At 40.8% G+C, this 27277-nt stretch overlaps 1 protein-coding gene across 1 annotated transcript; it reads left to right on the forward strand.

Annotated features, from left to right (window-relative positions):
* Window positions 1-1272: 1272 nt before the first annotated feature.
* MCCC1 (methylcrotonyl-CoA carboxylase subunit 1) lies at window positions 1273-27277 on the forward strand. The gene is made up of 20 exons (XM_075268638.1): window positions 1273-1349; window positions 1821-2113; window positions 4611-4654; window positions 6211-6350; window positions 7113-7208; window positions 7346-7467; window positions 7547-7694; window positions 8607-8728; window positions 9246-9357; window positions 9787-9868; window positions 10064-10191; window positions 13897-14080; window positions 16852-16961; window positions 18805-19021; window positions 20784-20870; window positions 24078-24127; window positions 24238-24375; window positions 25189-25296; window positions 25522-25593; window positions 26971-27277. Exons 2-20 carry the CDS (start codon window positions 2046-2048, stop codon window positions 27085-27087), a joined length of 2145 nt encoding a protein of 714 aa, XP_075124739.1. The 5' UTR covers window positions 1273-1349; window positions 1821-2045; the 3' UTR covers window positions 27088-27277.

A 27277-nucleotide genomic window follows, 5' to 3' on the forward strand; every position in this document is an offset into this window, starting at 1 on the left:
TGCTTTGCTACCTTGTTGATGTGATATTTCACTATATCTTTTGTCTTACTTAAAGAGGACCTTTCATCAAATCGGGCACATGCAGTTTTATATACTGCTGGAAAGCTGACAGTGCGCTGAATTCAGCACACTGTCGGCTTTCCCGATCCGTGCCCGGTGTAAAGTGCTATCGGTCCCGGTACCGTAGCGCTTTAGTGTCAGAAGGGCGTTTCTGACAGTTAGCCAGGGACGCCCTTCTGCCTCGCGGCCCCTATCGCGCTGTACTGTGGAGCGAGGAGTAACTCCCCCTCCCTCTCCTGATAATACTCGTCTATGGACAAGCTGTGTGAGCAGAGGGAGGGGGCGTTCCTCCCCGCTCCACAGTACAGCGCGATAGGCGCCGCGAGGCAGAAGGGCGTCCCTGGCTAACTGTCAGAAACGCCCTTCTGACACTAAAGCGCTACGGTACCGGGACCGATAGCACTTTACACCGGGCACGGATCGGGAAAGCCGACAGTGTGCTGAATTCAGCGCACTGTCAGCTTTCCAGCAGTATATAAAACTGCATGTGCCCGATCTGATGAAAGGTCCTCTTTAAATTTCCTTTTTCCATAGGTAGATGTGGATCTTGCTCATTACATTGAATACTTGTGTGCTCTGTACCCCTAACCATACGACTGCCTTAATATATTTTTTATTTTCCTTCACAGACGAAGTGACAACTCTTCATCACCTATGGGTATAGTACAGATATATGGTAGCACAAGATAGTTTTTCCCTTTTTTGACCCCCCTTTTTTTCCCCCTGATCCATTATTATCAGTTCCTCCCTTGTTTATCCCACCTTGTAATCTCATTTATGTTATGTTTTCTCTTTTTCTTCCTTCTTTCCCCTTATTTGCTTTATTTAGTTGACTTTCTTGTCCCCTTTTTTTGTCCTGTTCTCTTTTTTAATTTCTACACATATGATTCACTCACATTTGGCCTGACATTCCACTTTTATTCATTTACATCCATACACTTCTTTACATTGTTCATCCCCTCTTTGGAACGCATAGCCCTCCTACTTCCTCCCTTTGGAACGCATATCCCTCCTACTTCCTCCCTTTGGAACGCATAGTCCTCCTACTTCCTCCCTTTGGAACGCATATCCCTCCTACTTCCTCCCTTTGGAACACATATCCCTCCTTTTCCTCCCTTTGGAACACATATCCTTCCTCTTCCTCCCTTTGGAACGCATATCTCTCTTACTTCCTCCCCATTTGGCTGTCAGCACTTCACTTCCTTTCCTGTGAAGCTACCTTTACATAACCCGTCATTGGGCTTTCACTTGTATGCCCTGACACTTCTCCTTGCCGTGCTATGCACTAGGTAAGCTTTGTCTTTATTATATCTCTCACTCCTTGCTACTCAGATTTCTTATTCTCTATTCTCCACCATTGTTTTCACATCTTTGCACTCTGCTTTATCTATTTATTCTAGTTATCTGTACTACATTATGTCTTCTTAGGTCATATATTTCTGGCCATCTGTGTTTGTCTTACCCCCATACACTGTATCTATCTGCTTTCTCTATACACCACCTCATACAGCTACATACTACCCAACTACATATTATGATTTTCACCTTTGTTCTGTAGTTTCACTGTTACTCCTTTCTTATACTTTTGGCATAATCTAGTTCTCCTGGTTTCCTCTATGTTTGTTTTCTACTTCTGTCTCTTTATTGTTTCATTACGGTTTTCATGTATATTGTGTATAGTACATTTATTTATTTTCTCTGATATTGAGCCTTGACCTTTCATGTCACATTGCTGATTAATGTTTGTTCATTATTTCTAGATCTATTCCAATGAAGGTCTAACAACGGAAACGTCAAAAACATTGATCTAGTTTGCCTTTTTCAATTTTTTTTTTTTCTTTGCACTGTGTCAATGGTGTTTGTTCTATTGTAAAATAAATCACTACACCTTCCCAATGCAAATCTAGTGTGTGCAGCAAAATTTATTTCTACGTGCAATCCAAACACAGCGTGCTATCCCTCTCGGGTGTCAAGGAGACTCTAATATGGCGGCCACCTTGGTGTTTCTTAGCAGAAGACGCTATCCGGGCCCTTCAGCTCTGCTTCATTCCCGGTGGGTTACTCATTGCTGGATTGTTCAGACCGGTGCTTTCACCTTTACCTGTATAGAAATAGCTCTATGTCCAGGGAGACCTTCACAGCTGCACAATCCTTATATATCACTAGACTTATCAGATTATCTTATTAGTTGTGCAAGAAAATACTGGCGCTGTTACCAATAGCAACCAAATCACTGCTAATTTCCATATATCATTAGAATAATAAGAGCTGGAATCTGATTGGATGTTAGACAACGCCCCCACTTTCCCCTAGCTTTAGGCTCATAGCAGCGCATATTATTATTATTTATTATTATTTATAATATTTTTTCCATCCCTGTAAATACAGGCTTTAGTGATAAGGACACACGTCTGTTTTTACCAATTTTAAGGCCATGGATTGTAAAGAGTGAGAACCTACAAATGTTAGATTGTATTTCTCCAATTTTTTATTTTTTTTGCCTTCCTTGGTGTTGTTCTTAGCATACAATGGGAGTTATTTATGAAATGTATTTTTGCTGAAATTATCGCAGTTGCGCTCTTTCAATTTCTGGCATGATTTACTAATTGGGCGCAAACCAATGATCATTTCCATGCACATATCCTGGCCATGTGTCTTGCACTGTTTTTTTGTGCCTACACAATACGTAAGGTGCAGACACAAAACAGAATGATATTTAAAAGAAGACCTTTCATATCCTCAGAACGTTCAGTTTTATATATCTCTAGACTAGAAAGCCAAGAGCGCACTAAATTCAGCGCACTGTCGGCTTTCCCTGTGTTGGAAATATATGTGCAGTTGATTTTGGCATCGATCTTTCCCCACTGTCAGAAGGGTGTTCCTTATATATAGCTCAGCGTCATTGCTGGGCTGTGAGGAGCACCCTGACAGTACTTGTCCATAGACATAGACTGAGGGGTAGTCTACATAGTTGTTTTTTTTTTTTTTTTTTTTTTTTTTTTTTTTTTGTTATGCGACTCCCAGAGTGTAGTGATTTTGCGCCTATTTAAGTGCCTTTTTTAAAAAAAGGTGCAAATAATAAATCCGGGGAAAACATGTTCGCCTAGCCAGACACTTTTCTCGTCATAATCACAAAGTGGTGGATAGGGAAATCTCATGTAGAAAAAAGGTGCAAACGCTTCAGAAATCTGGTGTAAAGACGAAAAAGGCACAAGAAAGGCGAAGCTCATGTCAAAATCAGGCGCAAGCACATTGATAAATGTGCTCCAATTGCGGTTCTTCCTGCTGCACTTTCAACAGAAAGTTCACGGAGTTTTCCTCTGCAGACTTTCTGTTATAATTATATCTATGGGAAAGCCGCTGGTGTTTCGCTAGATATAATTGACATGCTGTGATTTTGAAAACCGCAACTGTTTTGAAAATCACAGCGTGTCCGAGCTGCGATTTTTATTTATTTATTTTTCTCCGCAAAGTGTGCATGGGATTCGCATGAATCCCATCCACTTTGCAAGTACTGTACAATGCCGCAATTTTTCCCGCAGTGTTTCTGCCATGGCCAAATCACTGCGTTTCCGGCCTATGGGACCCTGACTTTAGGCCCTACGCTGCAGAAGCACAGCTTTTTTTGTTGCAGATTTTGCTTTTTGTTTTGTTGAGCAAAAGCCAGAACGGAAAGTAAAAATGTAAGAACTTCCGATATATTTCCCATTCCTTTTGTAGCTGCTCTTGTCATTGGCTCAAAAAACGCAATAAAATCTGCAGTGCTGGGAATTGCAGGCCATCAGCATTATTAAAAACTGTAGAATCGGTTTAGGCTAGTTTCACATCCGTGCTAAGTAGTCCATTTTTCTGGTCGATCAGAAAAAACAGCTGACACAAATGGAGTTCAAGAGACCCTAGTGGATATAATGGGGTATGTTAGGTGTCCGTCAGATGTCTGTTTTGTTTACCTGAAAATGCCAAACGAAGAAGTCAGACTTGCTGCACTTATTTTTGGGATGTTTTATGACGGCCCTGAGCCAGACAGACACCCAGCACACATGTGAACATAGATAAAATTGCACCTAACCTAACTGTCCAAATGAATCCTAAAAGCGAAAAAGACAAAAAAACTGCTTGTAAACCTTTTCATTTGAAAAATTTGCAGTGTAATATAGTAGCATTAGTCAGTAAGAATTTGTTAATCTCTTCCCTGATGCACTTTTTTTTTTTTTAATCTGTGCTGAAACTGACATACACTCAATTCTCTGTTCGGCTTCAATTTTCACTTATTTTATTGAGAGAAGTAAAATCCATGTGCAATACACCTGCAGCAAATAGATTTATGTGTTCATGTAGACTTATGGTGAATTTAGAATTCGTGTGGCACATTTGGTATAGTCCCTTGTGCCGACTTAATAAATGTGAAGTTTCTGGTAAGATGGTCCTGGCTTTCTTGAGCTAGGCCAGTCCTGCAACTCAGTATAGTGAGCCGCTTCTATGACAATGCGGTTTTATTTACTGTAGTATTTTTAATATTCTCAACTTGTACTTGTTTTTACCTTTTGTAGGTCATGGACTGGTGGCTCTATTTCCCTAAGATATGCATCTGCAGGTATGTTATGTGAGATCAATGGGGCTGATTTGTGAAGTCTGACTTTTTAACATCACTCTCTATATCTACTACGTTGACGGAGGGTGCATGCCTCCTCTTAAGTCATGCACATCGTCTGCTGGACTATGCACCTGAGCTGCAACCTTCAGGGATCATTTATGTCAGTAAATTGGAGAAAATGATTATAATTTTTTTTCATGCTTTATATGTTAGAACACTCAATAATTCTAAATGTAGACACTGTGTTATTGGTCTGCATGACACAGGTGTATTCAGTCAATGAAATATGGACTGTATATTGGCTTTATTATTAGAACTGAACACTGTCTGGGATGCTAATGTTGTAACTCAATGTGAGATTACTGACCCGTACTCAAAATGTGGTTACAGAACAGGACAGTAGTCTGACAGTGGACCATTGACTCACAGCATCATGGGTGAGACCATGTCCATAGCAGGAGCATAGTTACAGTATAGGTGAATAGATGGCAATCATTATCAAGCCCTGGAGCCTCAGGGGACCCAAAGGGTCTCTACAACATAAGAAGACACCAGCATCATAGATGGCACATGGTAAGTCAAAGCTCCATAACGTATTTTGCACTAGAGCCCAAGTTAGGCCTTTGGTTCCCAGACAGTGTTTAGTCCAAGAAATACAGCCAACATATGGTCCATAATTCACAGACTAAATATGCACCCACGTGTAGTAGTCCATTAAGTGATGGTTGGATTGATAATATGACAAATCCTTGTCATATTATCACAAGATTATAAACCTTGAAAACTCAAATCCTAGTCACAGATTTCATCAATTAAAATATTATAGTACACAAATGATGCCACAAACTCAAATATTGTTAAAAAGTTTAGGTACGCTTTAAATTATTGTGCAAAAATATGATTTTTTTCGATGCTAGCTAAGGCTACGTTCACATTTGTATAAGGGTTCAGCGTCTGTTTGAAATCGAAGATGAAAAAATCCTGCAAGCATGACTTTTTCATTTGATGATGTGAGAAAATAACAGATACTTGACCGATGCTTATGTGAACATGTCCTAAGCTGTCCCGGCTACCTTGATAAAATCCCCCTTCCCCAATGTATGAGTAGGAGTATTAGGTACGTGTACTGCATAGACATAGACTTACTGCTCCATACTGAACAGAGCAGGATTTTCTATGTTGGATCAAATGGTACATGCTCTGTATAACTCTACTTTGAGTATTAGAGAGTGGCACAGCTAATGGTGTGAGCTATATGGTCGCTCACAGGTCTTGCTGCCACATATGAATACTATAAATTGGGGGTTCAGAGTTTGACTAATATATTAGACTATAATAAAGTGATGATAAACAGTGTTATTCTTTTGGGCCAGTGGCTTTAGTTTATTTTACTTTGTTTTACCTCGTTGCTATGCTTTTTGAAGGGTTTTTTTGTTTTTTTTTTTGCCAGCATGACTTGTTCTAATGTCCATATTGTGGTAGAACTAGTGGTGCATGTACGTGGCTGTACAGATTATCACTCTTCATTGACCACAGATCTCTGTTTTGTTACATAGGCCGAAGTAAGATTGAGAAGGTCCTTATTGCGAATAGAGGAGAGATTGCTTGCAGGGTGATGCGGACAGCTAAGAAGATGGGAGTACAATCTGTGGCTGTTTATAGTGAAGCAGACAGGAATTCCATGCATGTCTCATTGGTACTGTATTCTAGTAAAACACAACTTTGGAGTTTGGAAAGGGGAAATCATTGTCATTTATGTGCTAACATATCTCAGATGTTATTGATGGGAGTCGATGAGTTTGAATGTTGACTTGGGTGTACCTCAGGGTTTTGGTCACTTTCTAGCATGCTGTGGCGCCGTTATTTATGGAATCCGCAGAGGTCCAAACCCAATGGTCCTCATTGATTACCTCCTCTCGCATGTCATTGTGACATTTAGAAAAAATGTTTTGGTATAGAGTTTTATAGCGAAATGTAAATTGAAAAGAATACAGTATGATAATGGGACATTGGCGGAAATATAGTATTCTACAAGATGTAGCCCTTCTGCTCTGTTCGCACAGAACTGAGCCACTGTCTGGCCACCAAGGATACAGTAGTCTGGGCATATTGTCTTCTCTATAATTATGTAAATTATATATGTCCCGGCATGCTCTGTGTCACTGGGGTGACCAGGGAGCAATCATAATCTGTAGGAGCCGTATTAATTTCTATGAGTGCATGAATATATTCCCAGGCTTTATGCACAGAGCATGTGCCTTGGGGCTGCATAGACTCCTTGTACCACTGTGCAATGAATATGTGTCTATCTTCACTGTTGGATGTCTGTGGCTGTGTGCATGAATGTATGGATTTGTCTGGTGTCAGGTCCTAGAATGAATGACATAAATCTATATATAAGAATGTGAGCAGTTGAGGTCTTTTTTTGATCTCCAGTACTTCAAACCCCTTTTTTCAGGCGGATGAAGCATATCTTATTGGACCAGCTGCTTCTCAACAAAGTTACCTTGCTATGGACAAAATAATACGAGTAGCTAAAGCATCTGGTGCCCAGGTAATGTATCTGCTTTCCTGCAGTATATGAGTACTTTGTCATTATGTTATACTATAAATGTGAATTTGCTTGCATTAGTAGGCACCAGTAATTTACCAAAAATCATGCTAACATTCTTATCTTATGCTTTATTATAGGCTGTCCATCCAGGTTATGGCTTTCTGTCAGAAAATACAGAATTTGCTGAAATATGCAAGAAAGAGAATATCATATTTATAGGTCCACCATCATCTGCCATTCGAGATATGGGGATTAAGAGGTAATATTCAGCATGATGTTTCTTTTGCCACAAATACTTTGACAGAAGAGAAAATTGAAATAGAATAATTTATTTCCAGCACATCAAAGTCAATCATGTCTGCTGCTGGTGTCCCCATCATAGAAGGGTATCATGGGGAAGATCAGTCTGACCAGCACCTTAAAGAACAAGCTAAGAAGATAGGCTATCCTGTAATGATTAAAGCTGTACGTGGGGGAGGAGGCAAGGTAAGTTGTTTTTTATTTTGCTGCTAATGACAATGATGATGGTGGTCAGAGATCCTCAAGCTCAGGCACATCCTAACACCTTTTTTTACAAAGGGTGTATAAATCTCCCTAGCTACTACAAAAATTAGGATCACAGCAGTGTCCTCTTGCCCAAGTATCAGGTGTGTAAAAGTTTACAATTATTTTTATTTTATTTTTACATGCAGGAATAATGCGCATAGTGGTGTCACAGTACTGGATTAATGCACAGAGTGGTGTCACAGTACTGGATTAATGCACAGAGTGGTGTCACAGTACTGGATTAATGCACAGAGTGGTGTCACAGTACTGGATTAATGCACAGAGTGGTGTCACAGTACTGGAGTAATGCAAAAAGTGATGTCACAGTACAGAGATAATGGTCAATATCACATCATAGCCGAGGGATAGTCCACATACAAAAAGTGTGTACACTGTGACATCACAACATATAAAGTAATTTGAATGCTGTAACATGGAGGCATTATAATGTTCAAGTCAAGTAATGGAGATTCAGTTTTCCACATCACCTTCCATCATCCATAGTTATAATTTGCACCCTAAGTCTCAGTGGAAGTGGCCCCCTTAGTTGTAGTGCCCTGTAGCAGTTGCTGTAAAAAGATAAGTACAGCTGGACATTTACTTGTTTGTACAAGCCTTCTCTGCTAGTTTGCAAATTTTGTTTTTAAAATCACCTTCGTGTCCTGCCAGGTTAGTGTACCATATCAGTAGTTTATATGATGAGGCTTATGAGTGACTGCATATTGATGGGTAAATAAGTATAAATGTAATCATTATACAAGTGTATCCCTTAGCCATACCGAAATAGAATACCTGTATAATCCTTTAATAAATAATCTAATGACTAAAGTATTATTGGGTTATTAAATCTAGGGTATGAGAATCGCAAGATCTGAAGCTGAATTTGTGGATCAATTGGAGTCAGCACGAAGAGAAGCAAGAAAATCATTTAATGATGATGTCATGTTGATTGAAAAATTTGTGGACAATCCAAGGTGAATCCATCGCCTAAATAAAATAATTCCCCAATTAGTTATTACAGCCAACCACCATAAATCTACATACTTATTACTACTGAAGCCATGAGTGCTCACTGGGAAATTGATTGACACTTTAAAAATAGACCAAAGTATCTCTGTCTTGCAAAAGATGCTTGGGATGTGAACAGTGTCCCTAACATCCTTTGGAAGGAGTGAAATGTTTGGTCAGTGGTGGAAGTTTTTGCGCTGACCTATTGAGCCTCATTCACAGGGTGTTTAGCTTGGGGTAAAACTATTGTTTTATCCCAGACAACCCTTTTAAGGACAAGTTAAAATTTGTTCCTTTGATTTTTTTTTTATTTTTTTTTTGTTTCCCCTGATATTTTTAAAGAAGTTGAGTGCTGCTTTGGTGTACCAAGAAACAGCACAAAGACTGTGAAATGTCTCGTCAGTCGTGAATACATTTTATTAGTGTAGACATCATATGCTTGACATATAAAATAATACAGATATTAATATATATTTGTGCCAGACATGTGGAAGTCCAAGTGTTTGGTGACCAACATGGAAATGCAGTTTACTTGTTTGAGCGGGACTGCAGTGTACAAAGAAGACACCAAAAAATCATTGAGGAGGCACCTGGGGTAAGCCTGCTATAATTTGGAAATAAATGGAAATTCCATATGTGTATAAACATACCGTAATTTTGTTATAATGGAATACATATTTGTATAAAGTACGTAGGCATTATTCCATGTTGAAAACTATTTGAGTAAATAGATTTTTAAGAACTACAAAAAATTTCAGTCCAAAGTTAGTTTGTGTTAAGATGGATCGGTCAGAATAGTAAGACTTTATTCTTCCCATCATAAGAGATAGCTACTTGTCATAACAGAAACCTAAAAGCAATGTGAAGAAGACAACACTTAAAATAGTTCCCTGCTTTGAGCATGCCCAAACATTGGAAGTTCCTATATTTAAAAACTTAAAATAAAAAAAAATCTGTGCACATAGAGGCTGCATAATCATTACCATAGACCAAAAATAATGTGTCTCTATGTAACTCTCTCTAGCCTGGAATTAGTCCTGAGGTGAGAAGAAAACTTGGAGAAGCCGCTGTGAGAGCTGCAAAAGCAGTTAACTATGTGGGTGCAGGTATGTGTTATTGTGTCATGCTGCCCGCAGATGGATGTATATGGTATATCCATAGGCTAGGGCACAATATGTTGCTGTCTTTGGTGGATTGCTTAGGTCCATATGTAGTTTTAATAAATACAGTGCCACTCTTAGTGGATTGGCGAAGCTGCAGTACTAGGCAAAGACCGGTGATGAGTCTTTTCTTGTTTTTAGGAACTGTGGAATTTATTATGGATTCAGAGCACAATTTTTACTTCATGGAGATGAACACACGTCTTCAAGTGGAGCACCCAGTCACAGAGATGATCACTGGTACTGACCTGGTAGAGTGGCAACTGCGGGTGAGGCTCATGAGGTTTTTGGAATTTTTTTTTTTTTTTTTTTTTTTTTAGAGAAAGTACAGTAGTGTTTCTGTGTAGACTTCATGAATTGCCTTATCTGTTTACAGATTAAAGGGAAGGACAAAGATAAGGAGGTTGTGAGCAAGATTAGGGTCTGCCAATGGGCTAAAGTTGTGAGCATAGTTGTGAGCCCAGTCTTACGTTGTCCTTAGAATGACTTTTTTTTTTTTTTTGCTTCAGCTACTTTCTATTCCTCCATTAGTTGAATCCATTAGTAGACCCCCAGCTTACCCTGACATGGCACAGTACATTCATTGTACTTCATACACTCATTTTATAGCATCTTAACCAGATGTGTCTGTTTAATATTCTAACAGGACCCCAAGATTGAAACAATCAGAGGAAAGGGCAAGGCCATAAACTACTGATGAAAAAAAATTATGCTAAGGAAATTGGGAACCATGATGGAGTGTCAATCAGTCCCCCTTAGATGACACATAAGTGAGTCCCTTCTGGCATGCCCTGTAATAAAACGAGATAGCGGATGCCTTACAGACTTATTTCACTGAAAATTCATAAGCTGTAGCAGATTGTAGCTGGGTTTGGTTGGCACATAAGGCAGTGATTAGAGGCAAACTTATTTCCTAGCATCTCCAGTTAAGAGGGAAGAGCAGTGTGCCAAGCTTTATGCTTTTGAGTCCAAGTTAACCAGGCTCTTTAGAGCACACCAGCGTCAGCCTACTTTCTATCTTTATGAAGTTGGATACAAACTTCCAACTTCACACTATACTTACTAATATGACAGAGAAGATCTAACAATGGATGAAATCTACTTATGAATGGGCGAAAAAGCTCTGATAAGCTCCTAGCTAGAATGGTGCCACAACATCAAAGAATTAACAAAGTGCAGAAAATTCAGCTCTGACCTGGCCACCTGACTTTCATCCCTTCTGAATTATAGTACATGTCATCAGTTCTACACCAAACTGTATATAGTTTCCCCAGATACTTCCCTAATACTTACCCAACTACTTGGTCTCTATCCCAATACCAACACTAACTTTGGCCACTATAGAACCCTGAATAATCCAATTACCAACAAAGAGGTAGCTACCTCTATCCAGTGTCTAAAGTTAGACTGTGTTCACATGTAGTTTTTTGGTCAGGGTTTTGAGGCCGAGTTTGACTCAAAACCCTGACCAAAAAGATGGCTCCCATTGAAATCAATGGGAGCCGGTCAGTCATTCTTCAGGCAGATTCGCCTTGAGAGTCTTCCTGAAGACCCTCCCTTCTCCCAACTAGGCCCATTCATTGGGCCTAATCTGGAGCGGAGTCGCAGCTACCCGTTTTTTGGTCCAGAAACTGAGGTGGCCTCCGCCTGAGTTTCCAGACCAAAAAACCCTGTGTGAACCCGGCCTTAAGGTACCAGCTCCAGATGGCTTGATGGCCATGTAGTATAAGAAATCTGCCCCATCGCTGACTCCACATATGACAAATTTATTAGCTGCCTGCTTGTATGATGTTCTTCCAAGTCTGATCCACCAGGATTAGGTGGGTTTTATCCAGGGCATTAGGAAGGTCCAAAATGTTATCCATCATGCTAATGTTCAAAGTCCATGAAACTACTGGCTTTGTATATTGAAAAATCTTTCGATAGTGTCTCATGACAATACCTGTATGCAGCCCTTTGTTAAACCCTTTGTCAACTGGAATCAAACCTTGTACTCTTCCCCTAAGGCATACCTCAAGCTTCGCACTACCACTCCCCACCCTTACTTCGCAGAGGTACCTGACCGGACTCCCCCATGTCGCCGACACTGTTCATGCAGGCAGTGCAACTATTAAACATAACTCCTCTGACGCTCCCCAGATGTAAAAGGAATAAGGATAGCTTTCAGACACTATAAGATTAATTTATTCGCTGATGACCTCTTGTTGACATTGCGTAAATCCCTAACCTTCTCCACATTCTGGATAGAATCTCACTATTCTCTGGATTTAAAACTAAGACACATAATCTCCGATTTAGTGGGATTAATGTCCTTACTTTGACACAAAAACTGTTTGACTTAAACTTTGTGTTTCATAGATAACCTACTTTTGTCCCATATTTTGGAATTCATCTCACAGCTATCCTCTCCTCCTTATATACCTCTATTTACCTCTACATTGATGGGGAGAATTAACACAATTAAGATGGTAATGCTACCTTGACTACTTTATTATGTATGGAGAGTATACACCCTCCCCATACTTGTCCTATCAAAAGACGCTTACAAGGTGATATCTTTAAAGGGATTATCCAGGAATTAAAGGTTTTGGCAGGGGAAGGTAAAAAAATAAAAATGCTCATCTGTTGCTGGTGCTCTGGGCGGTGGAGCCCCACTGTGGTTCAGTCCAGTGGCACCCTGTGGCTTGAACCACTGAAAGTACTTACCACATGCGACAAGCGGCCTAGGAGAAGGACCATGATGCAGGCGTTACCCAGATTTGTGACATCATTGAAGAGGAGTCACACCAGAGCCCAGGAGAGGTGTTTTTTTTTTGTTTTTTTTATGTTTGTCAACTTCCCAGAACCTCTAAAGAGACCCCAGAGTATAATGATGGAACATCGGTAATGTACCCTAAAAATTATTGGTTTTGACTAAATATTTGCAATATCTCTAACGAACACCATAAGGTCCTTAACCCTCCTCTGTCCCCGCTCCCACATTTCCCCACATGATATCATGTCATCTCATGCTAACTTTATAGGTCCAAGCTCCATCCACATGTTAAAGGACACGACTGTCGACAGCTCATAAAGTCTTATGTTTATGCAATGACAGTCACCTCTATTACAAAAGTGTCTGACCTCTGTATAAGCAATGCCGCCACTGCTACCTCTTGTGTCACCTCCTCTACCTCATAGATTGTAAGCTCTTGCGAGCAGGGCCCTCAGTCCCATTGTGTGAAATGACTTTCTTTGTAATGTATCTTTCTGTCTGTATTTGAACCCTACAAATTGTACTGCGCTGCGGAATATGTTGGCACTATATAAGTAAAATTTATTTATTATTATACTGTGTGGAGGGGTCGCTATGGTACCTTATACTGTGTGGAGGGGCCACTATGGCACATTATACTCTGTGAAGGGGCTGCTATGGCACATTATACTGTGTGAGGGGGTGGTCACTATGGCACATTCTACTGCGTGGCCCAGTGTTTGCTAATTCTGCCCATCTCCATGTTCTTATTTCTACATATGATCTTCTTGCTCTGTAGCAAATAGTAATTCCTGTTATATATAGCTGACAAAGTGGAAGATAAACTAAGAATAATACACCGCAATTCTGGTGTAATTTGCTCCAAAGAACTGGAGTACACACATTATACTTCATTTTCTTTGTTTTATACTTGTCAGCAGTTTCTGTGCCTCATCCAACTTTGCACTGTCTAAAATGTAGATAGTATTAGTTTATCTTCCCCAATGTATTGGTTATTTTATTCAGTTAGGGTAAGGTTTAGACTTGTAGGTTGGTTTGGAATAATGTTCCAAATGCCACGGTTTTTAATTAGTATTTGAGTTTTTTTTTTTAATTTACCAGAATCTACACATTATTGAAAGTCGCATAGTATCGCATTATGTTGTATCACATACATTAAATATATTACAGTTACACCTCTGACCTTTTTCTACACACATTTGTTATTCTGCTTTTGTAGGTGGCTGCTGGGGAGAGGATCCCTTTGACTCAGAGTGAGATCAGTCTGAATGGTCATGCATTTGAAGCTAGAATATATGCTGAAGATCCTAATAATAACTTCATGCCAGGGGCTGGCCCACTCCTCCATCTCTCTACTCCACCAGCGGACATTTCTACACGTATTGAGACTGGTGTAAGACAAGGTGATACTTTTCTTCAATAGCTTACGTGAATTTAGAAAATATGTATAAAAAAATATTCGCACAAGATTGTACAGTCCTATGAAAAAGTTTGGGCACCCCTATTAATCTTAATCATTTTTAGTTCTAAATATTTTGGTATTTGCAACAGCCATTTCAGTTTGATATATCTAATAACTGATGGACACAGTAATATTTCAGGATTGAAATGAGGTTTATTGTACTAACAGAAAATGTGCAATATGCATTAAACCAAAATTTGACCGGTGCAAAAGTATGGGCACCTCAACAGAAAAGTGACATTAATATTTAGTAGATCCTCCTTTTGCAAAGATAACAGCCTCTAGTCGCTTCCTGTAGCTTTTAATCAGTTCCTGGATCCTGGATAAGGGTATTTTGGACAAACAATTCAAGTTCAGTTAAGTTAGATGGTCGCCGAGCATGGACAGCCCGCTTCAAATCATCCCACAGATGTTCAATGATATTCAGGTCTGGGGACTGGGATGGCCATTCCAGAACATTGTAATTGTTCCTCTGCATGAATGCCTGAGGATTTGGAGCGGTGTTTTGGATCATTGTCTTGCTGAAATATCCATCCCCGGCGTAACTTCAACTTCGTCACTGATTCTTGAACATTATTCTCAAGAATCTGCTGATACTGAGTGGAATCCATGCGACTCTCAACTTTAACAAGATTCCCGATGCCGGCATTGGCCACACAGCCCCAAAGCATCATGGAACCTCCACCAAATTTTACAGTGGGTAGCAAGTGTTTTTCTTGGAATGCTGTTTCTTTTTGGACGCCATGCATAACGCCTTTTTTTATAACCAAACAACTCAATTTTTGTTTCCAAAATGAAGCTGCCTTGTCCAAATGTGCTTTTTCATACCTCAGGCAACTCTATTTGTGGCGTACGTGCAGAAACGGCTTCTTTCTCATCACTCTCCCATACAGCTTCTATTTGTGCAAAGTGCGCTGTATAGTTGACCGATGCACAGTGACACCATCTGCAGCAAGATGATGCTGCAGCTCTTTGGAGGTGGTCTGTGGATTGTCCTTGACTGTTCTCACCATTCTTCTTCTCTGCCTTTCTGATATTTTTCTTGGCCTGCCACTTCTGGGCTTAACAAGAACTGTCCCTGTGGTCTTCCATTTCCTTACTATGTTCCTCAAGGAAACTGACAGGTTAAATCTCTGAGACAACATTTTGTATCCTTCCCCTGAACAACTATGTTGAACAATCTTTGTTTTCAGATCATTTGAGAGCGGGCTGTCCATGTTCGGCGACCATCAAACTTAACTGAACTTGAATTGTTTTGTAGAAAGAAATGGTTCAAAATACCTTCATCCAGGATCCAGGAACTGATTAAAAGCTACAGGAAGCGACTAGAGGCTGTTATCTTTGCAAAAGGAGGATCTACTAAATATTAATGTCACTTTTCTGTTGAGGTGCCCATATTTTTGCACCGGTCAAATTTTGGTTTAATGCATATTGCGCATTTTCTGTTAGTACAATAAACCTCATTTCAATCCTGAAATATTACTGTGTCCATCAGTTATTAGATATATCAAACTGAAATGGCTGCTGCAAACACCAAAATATTTAGAACTAAAAATGATTAAGATTAATAGGGGTGCCCAAACTTTTTCATAGGACTGTATATCATTAGTATCCATTGTTCAAATCCGTATCAGTTAGGTTATGTTCACATGGGGGAATTTGTACAAGCTGAAAAATTCAGATTCCGGAATTTGAAGCTGAATTTTTCTGCTTAAAGAGGACCTTTCACCATATTGCCAGAAAGCTGACAGTGCGCTGAATTCAGCGCACTGTCGGCTTTCCCGATCTGTGCCCGATGTAAAGCGCTATCGGTCCCAGTACCGTAGCGCTTTACAGTCAGAAGGGCGTTTCTGACTATTAGCCAGGAACGTCCTTCTGCCTCGCGGCGCCTATCGCGCTGTGCTGTGGAGCGGGGAGGAACGCCCCCTCCCGCTCCTGATAATGCTTGTCTATGGACGAGCTGTGTGAGCAGAGGGAGGGGGCGTTCCTCCCCGCTCCACAGCACAGCGCGATAGGCGCCGCGAGGCAGAAGGACGTTCCTGGCTAATGGTCAGAAACGCCCTTCTGACCATAGAAGAGCTATGGTACCGGGCCGTAAGCTCTTCACACCGGGCACAGATCGGGAAAGCCGACAGCATGATGCTTATTTTTTTCTGTTAGCTGGAAAATAACAACTAGAGGAAAAATCATTGTCTGCCACCCATTGAAATGATTGGGAGGCAGGTTTCATATGAACTTGGAGCTAAATTGGAGGCAGAATCTGCCTCAAATTCAGCTCCAAATTCGGCTGTGTGAACACCCCCATCGGGTGCAACTCCTCTGATCAACAGAACTGTAGTAACCAACATGGCACCATTTGTGTCTGTTTAGGACTGCAGCCCTGTTCTGGTAAAGTGAATGGGTCTGAGCTGCAGCATCAGACACAGCCATATTTACAAGGGCAGGGCTGTGTTAAGTATTACAGTGGTGTTGTCTCTTCTTTCTACTGATTGATGGGGTTCGGGACTCCACAGATAACACATTGATGACTTATCATTACCACATGCTGGAAATTATTACATGGTATGACTAATGCAATGAGTTCACTGTATTGCATGTTAAATGTGAAACACTATGTAAAGCAATCAGTAGTAAAAACTCTTCATATTGCACAGTTTATGCTGATAAGCCTTCATCCATATTCTTTGCTATTTCTGTCTTCATAAATGAAAGGTGATGAAGTCTCTGTACACTATGATCCAATGATTGCCAAATTAGTGGTGTGGGCAAAAGATCGGCAAGCAGCATTGACAAAGTTAAAGTATTGCTTGCAGCAGTACAATGTAAGTAAATAATTCTCAATCATGGGAACTTACTGTAATATAATAAAAAATAAAATCAATGTAGGAGATCAGTGTTTGGTCAGTGAATAAGACTAGCTACAGTGCTGGACACAGCCACCCATATGACGGGCCTATATAAATAGGATGCAGCAAGGACCAGCACGTTCATTGTGATGATCATTGGGTGTCCTGAGAGTGGAGTACCCAGCAATCATACATTAATGGCCTACTCCAGGGATAGAACATTGTTTATGTCCTAAAGAACCACTCTACGCTTTTGTCCATGATGTCAGTGTCACCTTGGAATATTATTTTTATTAAACACAGAATCATGTCACTATCCACATGGTCAGTTCCTTGAGACAATTTCTGGAACTGGTCGTTTGTATGTGGAGCTTTTACACCTTCACTCCAGTCACAATTTGTAGCTCCTTCAGATAGATTATTCGCCTTTCTACGGCTTAACACACAAGTCATCTGCTTTGCTTAGTGCTGAGATTTGAGGGGCAGCCTTGTCTAGGTATTGTCTGGGTGGTCCTATGCTTCCACTATTTTTTACAGTAGATCCAAAGGATATCCATATACTTGTTCTTTTTATGTAGCTTTGTCTTGTACACGGCTATAGTTACTAAGTGTTACTAATGGTGGAGAAAAGGTGACCTTTGTGAGTAAAGGTCACACACAGCTTCTTCCAGGTGGCCAAGACAATGAGACTGTGTGGCTGAAAACCCCACTAGTGTCTAGGATTGTTGGGGGATCTGCAGGGAATGTAAGAGGTATGTAGTAGGTATTTTTTGCCGTGACCAACATAGAGCAGAGATAAGAAAGTGTATAAATGTGTTTCAGTATTATGTATTCACGTATAGTCACAATATAATATCAATGAAACATTCAATACTGAAGTATTACAGATCACAACATGTTCTGTTACTAATATTTATATAAAGAGAATACAACCAAAAAGAGAACAAAATATTGAATTATTACAATAATCTCGAAGCGGTCTTCTGTAATCGGGTATAAACATTTAGGCACGTGATAGTGAGGAAGAAATGACAGACAAGGAATAACAAATGGGGGAATATAGTTGAAAACAGTTGGGAAGACAATTGATCAAGATGGATCTCCTAAATAAGACATCTGTATTTTCCATGTAGAGTCATTCAGGATACTACTTCATCTGTCACTCACAACTATCCTTCCAATTTAAAGAGTATCTTTCACCACCTGGGGCACATGCGGTTTTATATACCACTAGAAAACCTACAGCGCGCTGAGTTCAGTGCACTGTCTGCTTTCACGATCTGTGCCCCAGGTGAAGAGCTATCAGTGCCGGTATCATAGCTCTTCATTGTCAGAAGGGCGTTTCTGACAGTCAGTCAGGAACACCCTTCTTCACAGCAGCGCCTATAGTGCTGTACTGTGAGAGCGGTGAGGAACGCCCCCTCCCCTCCTGATAGTACTCGTCCATAGACGAGTACTGGGGGGGACGTTCCTTTCTAGTGGTATATAAGACCGCATCTGCCCCAGGTGGTGAAAGGTCCTCTTTAACTTTGACTTATGATTCCAAAAAGGGTTGTGTTTTTTTTTTTTTTTCTCCCAGGTGTGGCCAGTTTGGCTGCCAAAAATGAAGTAGATGCATTTTTGGCTATCCCTGGATACTGTACATCTGAAATAGAAGTGATTTATAGTTATGGTTTTGATGTATTTAAATACTATATTTATTTATTAGCATTCAGTAATGGAGATCCTTGTCCATTATCCATTTGTTCTTGACTCTGGTTACTTTCCTGATTTGCTTTCTTTATCAGTAATTGTTTTTGTTCTGTTTTTTTCTTGTCAGATTGTGGGCCTGAGCACCAATATTGATTTCCTTCTCAGTCTGTCTGGACATCCGGCTTTTGAAACAGGGGATGTACATACCAATTTTATCCCCCAGCATTATAATGAACTGTTTCCTCCTAAGAAAGAAACCTCCTATGAGATGCTGTGCCAGGCTGCACTAGGCCTTATTCTAAAGGAGCAACTCCTAACCAATGAGTTTAATCTGCAGTGGGAAGGTTTGTCATGGTTTGCTACTTCCAACTTTATTCTGGGTTTACAGAAAATTGCTATGGAATTACTTAATATTTTTCAACCAACATGGTATTCATTGAAATCCTTTACAGCACAAAGGTGTATTACATAGTTCTCTTAAATGGGTGGCTACCACTGCAATCTGACAACTGGATGTTACATTTTTGAGTAGTATTCTGATTTTCAATATAGATCATCACAATATTCTTATAGCTGGTTACCAGCTAAAATTCTGATGGTTTATAAATATCCAATTAGTCTATATCAGTGATGGCGAACCTTTTTGAGACCGAGTGCCTAAACTGCAACCCAAAACCAAATAAATTATCACGGAGTGCCAACACGGCAATTTAACCTTAAAACTCTGTGGGTCCACAATTGCGGACCCACAAATTACAGTCATGTGACTGGGGCTTTACAGATCTTGTACTGAAAGGTAAAGGTCTCTGCATTCTGTACTTTTAAACAATTAATTTTCACTATTTACATCGCACAGGATCTGTTTTATAGTTACCGTGCAATGTTATTACATCCTGTACTAATTTCACGTCTGCTATAAAACAAATACTGTGTGATATACATATTGAAGGGACCCCACACAGTACAATCTGCCCCTCAGTGGCCCCCCCACACAGTACAATCTGCCCCTTAGTGGCCCCCCACACAGTACAATCTGGCCCACAGTGGCCCCCACACAGGATTATACCTGTATACTCCACAGTAGCCCCCTCCCACACAGCATGAACTGGTCCACAGTAGCCCCCTCCCACACAGCATGAACTGGTCCACAGTAGCCCCCTCCCACACAGCATGAACTGGTCCACAGTAGCCCCCTCCCACACAACATGAACTGGTCCACAGTAGCCCCCTCCCACACAACATGAACTGGTCCACAGTAGCCCCCTCCCACACAACATGAAATGGTCCACAGTAGCCCCCTCCCACACAACATGAAATGGTCCACAGTAGCCCCCTCCCACAGAGCATTAAAGATCCACAGTAGCCCCCTCCTACACAACATGAAATGGTCCACAGTAGCCCCCTCCCACACAGCATGAAATGGTACAGAGTAGCCCCCTCCCACACAACATGAACTGGTCCACAGTAGCCCCCTCCCACAGAGCATGAAAGATCCACAGTAGCAGCATAAAATGGTCCACAGTAGCCCCCTACCCGCACAGCATGAAAGTCTACAGTAGCCCCCTCCCACACAACATGAAAGGTCCACAGTAGCCCCCTCCCATACAGCATAAAATGGTCCACAGTAGCCCCCTACCCACACAGCATGAAAGTCTACAGTAGCCCCCTCCTACACAACATGAAATGTCCACCGTTGCCCCCCTCCCCTGACAGTGCAAACAAACACAATATAGTTACCTGAAGAGCTGCCGGGTGTTCTCTCTTCTGTTCACTGCGCGCGCTGATGACTTACGTCATCACGCCCGCGCTTGTTCAGAGGTCACACTATGTAGTCAGTGTAGGCCGCGTAGTACGCGTGGCCTACACTGAGCTACACTGACAGCTTTCAGCTGGATGCGCATTTGCACAACCAGCTGAAGGCAGCGATCGCTCACTAACGGGGAATCCTGCATCGGATTCGCCGTTAGTGAGCGATCAGGGCGACAGCACGCGTGCCAGCAGAGGGGGCTCTGCGTGCCCTCTCTGGCTCGCGTGCCATAGGTTCGCCATCACTGGTCTATATCATGCATTATTTGATGACTGACATTTTTCCATTTTCTTTTGCAGATAGATTTTCTCCTTTTGCATCCAGCAGTGGTAGACGCCTAAATATTCTGTATGTTAGGCACCTTTCCTTAATGGATGGAGAAAATAGTAAGTGACTTGTATGCGGGTTTGAAAGTTTGTTCATGTTTATACACTCACTGGCCACTTTATTAGGTACACCATGCTAGTAACGGGTTGGACCTCCTTTTGCCTTCAGAACTGCCTCAATTCTTCGTGGCATAGATTCAACAAGGTGCCGGAAGCATTCCTCAGAGATTTTGGTCCATATTGACATGATGGCATCACACAGTTGCCGCAGATTTGTCGGCTGCACATCCATGATGCGAATCTCCTGTTCCACCACATCCCAAAGATGCTCTATTGGATTGAGATCTGGTGACTGTGGAGGCCATTGGAGTACAGTGAACTCATTGTCATGTTCAAGAAACCAGTCTGAGATGATTCCAGCTTTATGACATGGCGCATTATCCTGCTGAAAGTAGCCATCAGATGTTGGGTACATTGTGGTCATAAAGGGATGGACATGGTCAGCAACAATACTCAGGTAGGCTTTGGCGTTGCAACGATGCTCAATTGGTACCAAGGGGCCCAAAGAGTGCCAAGAAAATATTCCCCACACCATGACACCACCACCACCAGCCTGAACCGTTGATACAAGGCAGGATGGATCCATGCTTTCATGTTGTTGACGCCAAATTCTGACCCTACCATCCGAATGTCGCAGCAGAAATCGAGACTCATCAGACCAGGCAACGTTTTTCCAATCTTCAATTGTCCAATTTCGATGCGCTTGTGCAAATTGTAGCCTCAGTTTCCTGTTCTTAGCTGAAAGGAGTGGCACCCGGTGTGGTCTTCTGCTGCTGTAGCCCATCTGCCTCAAAGTTCGACGTACTGTGCGTTCAGAGATGCTCTTCTGGCTACCTTGGTTGTAACGGGTGGCTATTTGAGTCACTGTTGCCTTTCTATCAGCTCGAACCAGTCTGGCCATTCTCCTCTGACCTCTGGCATCAACAACGCATTTCCGCCCACAGAACTGCCGCTCACTGGATGTTTTTTTTCTTTTTCGGACCATTCTCTGTAAACCCTAGAGATAGTTGTGCGTGAAAATCCCAGTAGATCAGCAGTTTCTGAAATACTCAGACCAGCCCTTCTGGCACCAACAACCATGCCACGTTCAAAGGCACTCAAATCACCTTTCTTCCCCATACTGATGCTCGGTTTGAACTGCAGGAGATTGTCTTGACCATGTCTACATGCCTAAATGCACTGAGTTGCCGCCATGTGATTGGCTGATTAGAAATTAAGTGTTAACGAGCAGTTGTACAGGTGTACCTAATAAAGTGGCCGGTGAGTGTATATGTATGATGAAATTCTTCTAATACAGCATGAAATCATCTGAAAAGTCTGGTAATCCAGCACTTTTCCACCACAGAAATCCAGTAAAATGTGGAATTTACCAAACCAAAAGGCTTAACCAGAGATGGTGGTCTGATAAATGCACAGGCTTTGTTCAAACCTCATTATTTCTTCATATTCAGGGCATGCGCCAGGGAAATTTCCTAATATATGAGCCAAAAGTAAATCTCCAAAGAATGCAAATGTCTGCCAGGCACTTATATTGTTAGCCATAAGTTCAAATTTTTTGGGAAAAAAAAATGTTTGTTCTATATCAGTGGGGGTGGTAAAGGTCCTTTTTAAAAAAGGGTCGGCATGACATCAAAATGGTGAAGAAGGTAGCCAGGAAGTAGAATCTGATTGGGAGTTTATCACTTTTTTTTTTTTTTTGTTATACCTTGCTGAATTTTATTTAAAAAAAAAAAAATACCAGACATCTTCTTTATCTAGTGAAAACCTTCTTTCATGTACAGGTACAACATTTAAAACTGTACTGTGTTAAAGGCTACGGGGCAGGCCCGAATTTGTATTCATTTCACATATCAAAGGGTGTAATATTTCTCCTTCACCCAAGGAGGAACACTAGAATGCTTAATGTATACTTGCCCTGTCTACAGTATTTCTTCATGTCGCTAAGACAAGCAGTCTGTTAGAAATCTTTCAGTGAACACATAGTTTTGGACAGACAGAAAAGAGGTTAGCCAGAAGGTGGATGTTAAAGCGAACCTGTGACCATGAAAATGCAGTCAGCATATTATAGAGCAGGAGGAGATGAGAAGACTGTATAACCATCTGCTCAGCTCCTCCTGCTCTATAATATGCTCTCTGCAGCTTGGACTACTCGTTGAGAGGCTCACTTTGACAATGCTTGTTTCTTGCGACAGTCAGATCATTGGGGTTAGGCTTCCCGTGCAGCCAGTTGCCCTACAACCACATGCAGGACTTTTGAGCAAGAGATGAAAATGGCTGATCTCTCGAGAATCACTGTGAACAACTCTTTATAAAAGTTTTGACTTCAGTATGAGATTTAAAAGGATCCTATCAGTCAGACACAATTTTTTTTTTTTTTTTTTCTTTTGTAGGTACCACATCGGAATAGCTTTAAAGGCTATTCGTCTCCTACCTTTCCTCGTCTTCTCCACGCCGCTGTTCTCCTACTATCCCGTTTTTTTCTCTGTAAGCAAATTAGCTCTCTCGCAGCACTGGGGTGGGCCCCAGCGCTCAGACAGCACTGGTGGCTTCCCTAGTGCTGCAAGAGAACTCTCTCCAGCGCCGCCTCCTCTTCTTCAGCAGCGTCATCTTCAGCCTCTTCTTCTGGCCGTGGCTTGTAACTTCGAAGGCCTCAGGCAGAGCAGACTGCGCATGCCCACAGGCCATGAGAAAATGGCCGCTTGCACAGTATTGTAAGCGAACATTTTCTCGTGGCCTTTGGGCATGCGCAGTCTGCTCTGCCTGAGGCCTTAGAAGTTAAGAGCCACGGCCAGAAGAAGAGGCTGAAGATGACACTGCTGGAGAGAGTTCTCTCGCAGCACTGGGGATGCCCCCCAGTGCTGAGAGAGCTAATTTACATACTGAGAGAAAACTGGATAGTAGGCGAACAGCGGCGCGGAGAAGACTATGAAAGGTAGGAGACGAATAGCCTTTCTTAAGGCTATTCCGACGTGGTACCTACAAAAAATTGTCTGACTGATAGGATCCCTTTAAGTTAAGGGAACCATTACAGTTAAGGGGGTTGTTTTTTTTTGGGTTTTTTTGTGTATTGTCTACTCTAGTGTTTCACCATATTCTGGACATTCACAATACCCTTTGGTGGAGCACTGGACTAAAACAACAAAGCTGTGTTACCTCTGCGGTCATCAGTTTGTGAACCGTTTAGTTATTACATGTTGTCTTTTACAGAGGTGGACATGAAAATCACGTATAATCATGATGGATCATATGATATACAGGTAACTACAGAACACAATTGCTATGCTGTGGGAGCTATAAGTAAATGTAGTTACCTATCTCTTGATATATCCTTCAGACAGGCATTCAATTTATTGTGTTTGTTTTGCAGATTCATGACAGAGTCTTAAGAGTATCTGGAGAACTTGTCAATGAGGGTGATGTGACTTATCTGAAATGCTCAGTTGACGGAACATTTTCTAAATCCAAGCTTATCATCATTGATCACAATATACATCTTTTCTCAATGGTAACAGTTATACAGTAGTTTGTCACAATATTTAACAGTTTTATTAAATGGATGACCATTGTTTTTCAGTGTCATTAATACATTTTGTAATATATTTTAGTAACAGGTTTTATCTCCTTTCTGTGAAATCCTGAATTTCTTTATTCTTTCCCTTGTTTCTCCATTGAGAGCTGTGTAAGGTATATGGACTTGTATGATGCAGGGAAAATAAGGGGGAGGATCAAGTCAAACAGTTATATCTCAGGCATGATAAAATGTAGAAATGTGGTGTCATATGACAGAGGAAATTCTCAGTTCTACTTGTATTATTTTCAAAAATCTCATCAGTTGAAAACACGGGTGGGATTGGCACGTACGTACGTGTGTGTGTATATGCAGCTGCTCCCAGTCCAGACAGTGTGTTTTAGAAAAAGTAGAATTGAGAATCTCCTCATTCATAAAACACCAGAAACCCATTTGTACGTTTTATAATACCTGAGATATTCCTGTTTGCAGTGACCCCTCCTTTCCCTGCATTACACACAAACACTACACAGGAACTGTCCCTGACACTCACTAATAGAGAAGCAAGGGAAACAGTAAAGAAATGCAGGGTTTCACAGAAAGGAGACACATTTCTTAATAAAGCACATCATAAACTTTATTAATGACACAAATACTGCCAGAAAATCAAAAATTGTTTGATAGTCTCATTACACTATAAGAAATCTATAGATTCTGTATCTACACTGATAAGAACATTAAAGAGATGCCTAGATTTCTCTGAATATGTGTTTTTTATTCCAAACTCTCACTTTTTTTTGTCTCCTGCAGGATGGTAGTATACAGCTGGGCATACCTGTTCCAAAATTTCTGTCAGAAGTGAGCACATCAGGGAGCCAAGGAGGGGCTGTAGCTCCAATGACTGGAACAATAGAAAAGGTAAATTTCCTTCAATAGAATGTATAGCATTATATTTAAGCTTCCCTTTATCGTGTAGAAAATATATGGGCTCTGTCTACATTGTATTCCTGCTTCATTAGGGTTCCCCCCACTTTGCTTTATTTTTAACAGCAAGAATACTGCAGTCTGCACAGTATTGACAGAAAAACTGCATTGCATGTGCATCTCCATCTTATGCCCTTAGTAAATAATATTTGTTTGCAGGTATTTGTAAAAGCTGGTGATAAAGTAGAAGCTGGAGATCCTCTGATGGTCATGATTGCAATGAAAATGGAGGTAAATATAAAATCAGTCATTGACTTTACAGTCATAAAAGTAGCCTGTATCAATGTAGAGTCTTAGGCTCTATTCAGATCACGATTTTTAAATCTGTTTAGCAGCTGAAAAAAAAAACGGATGGAAATAGATGGCCAAAATAGATCATTTTCTGTCCATGTTTTGGATAGGCACATAATTATGGTATCGTACAATTTTGTGTTCTTAAGAAAAAAAACAAAACATAAAGTGAACCATTTATTGTCATTAAATGGCCATCTATTTGCAGCCGTTTTTGGCATCCATTAAACGGATGTGAAAAACATGATCTGAATAGAGCTTTACCTGATTGGCCTTTCTTTGTAAATCACCATAGGTGTACGTTATTTAAATTGATATGTCTTTTTGTCTACACATCTGTATTCTTAAGCACTGGAGGCAACAGGTTTTTAGATAAGGTTCCGTGATCTTTGGGTATTGCAGTACAAGGCGGTGCAAGAGTAGGATTCCACACCAATGTGTTTAAGATACTCTGCATGACCTTCTTTAGAGTGCTGAATTCATTGGTTACTAGAGGGGCCTGAGCAAGGTGTAACAGAAAAGAAACTTACTTGCCCATCCCCAAAGCTCTGTTGTCCACCACTGCAGTCAGTTCAATCACACATTAGGCCTCAGCCCCCCAACCCCTCCACAATTTGTCCTATTGCAGAACAACGCCTTTAAATGATTGTATTGTCAACAGTTTATAGAATGAAAGTTTCAATAATTTATAAATGGTGTTTAGTTTTTAAGTCTTTCTAAAATAGCCACATTGTATTAATGTAATTAACAGAAGGTGAGAGCTGCAACAGTTTATTCCATATGAGTGCACTAATGCCTAAAGGCTCCAGACCTGCTATAGTGGGTTGGTGCTATAGTTCCCCATGCAGGTACATATATAGGCACTGTTGTTTCATAAAAACTTGCATAAATGAACAGTACAGGCGATTATAGGAAACATTAAAGGGATTCTATCATTAAAAAACCTGTTTTAAACTAATAGCACATAGGAATAGCCTTTATAAAGGCTATTCATCTCTTACCTTTATCTTGAAGGTCCACGCTGCTGTTTTTAAAGTTTTCTTCTTTACTGTAATTGTTCTCAGAAAGCACGGGGGGGGGGGGGGGGGGGGGCCTGGCAGTATCCTTCTCAGGATAAACTGTAATGCACTTTGTTCAAACCCCCGAGCAGCGTTCCTCCAAAACTGTGAAGAGGGGGATTAAAATCCACCCTGTCCACGTGTATTTAATTTCTATGTACCATTAGAATCCAAGGTTTAAATCTGTCCACAGGAAAATAAAGTTGAATTTTTGTCTCGCTAAAATACACATTTTAACCTAAAATTATCTTTCTCACAGCATACGATTCGGGCTCCCAAAGCTGGCACCATTAAAAAGGTTTATTTTAAAGAAGGCGTCCAAGCCAGCAGACATGCTCCACTTGTTGAGTATGAAGAGGAAGCAGATTCTGACTAATTTCTATGAAATATGTTTCTCTTGTGTTATTACAAGATTTATTACAATGTTTGTTCTATATGGCCGTTACTTTATGTATGTTATATACTATTTTACAAAACGAATACCAAGAATAAAAATGCTTTGATTTGTAACACAACCTGATTTTCTTATTTCAACATGAAGCACTGCAGGAATAACCCTGATACAC

Source organism: Leptodactylus fuscus, chromosome 3 (assembly GCF_031893055.1).
Source record: "Leptodactylus fuscus isolate aLepFus1 chromosome 3, aLepFus1.hap2, whole genome shotgun sequence".
NCBI classification, from domain to species: domain Eukaryota; kingdom Metazoa; phylum Chordata; class Amphibia; order Anura; family Leptodactylidae; genus Leptodactylus; species Leptodactylus fuscus.

Coding starts and splice junctions, on each gene's coding strand:
- MCCC1 (XM_075268638.1), top strand. CDS start 2,046: ATGGCGGCCACCTTGGTGTTTCTTAGCAGAAGACGCTATCCGGGCCCT. Junction 9,869..10,063: donor AGTTAACTATGTGGGTGCAG/GTATGTGTTATT, acceptor TCTTGTTTTTAG/GAACTGTGGAATTTATTATG. Junction 14,081..16,851: donor TGAGACTGGTGTAAGACAAG/GTGATACTTTTC, acceptor CATAAATGAAAG/GTGATGAAGTCTCTGTACAC.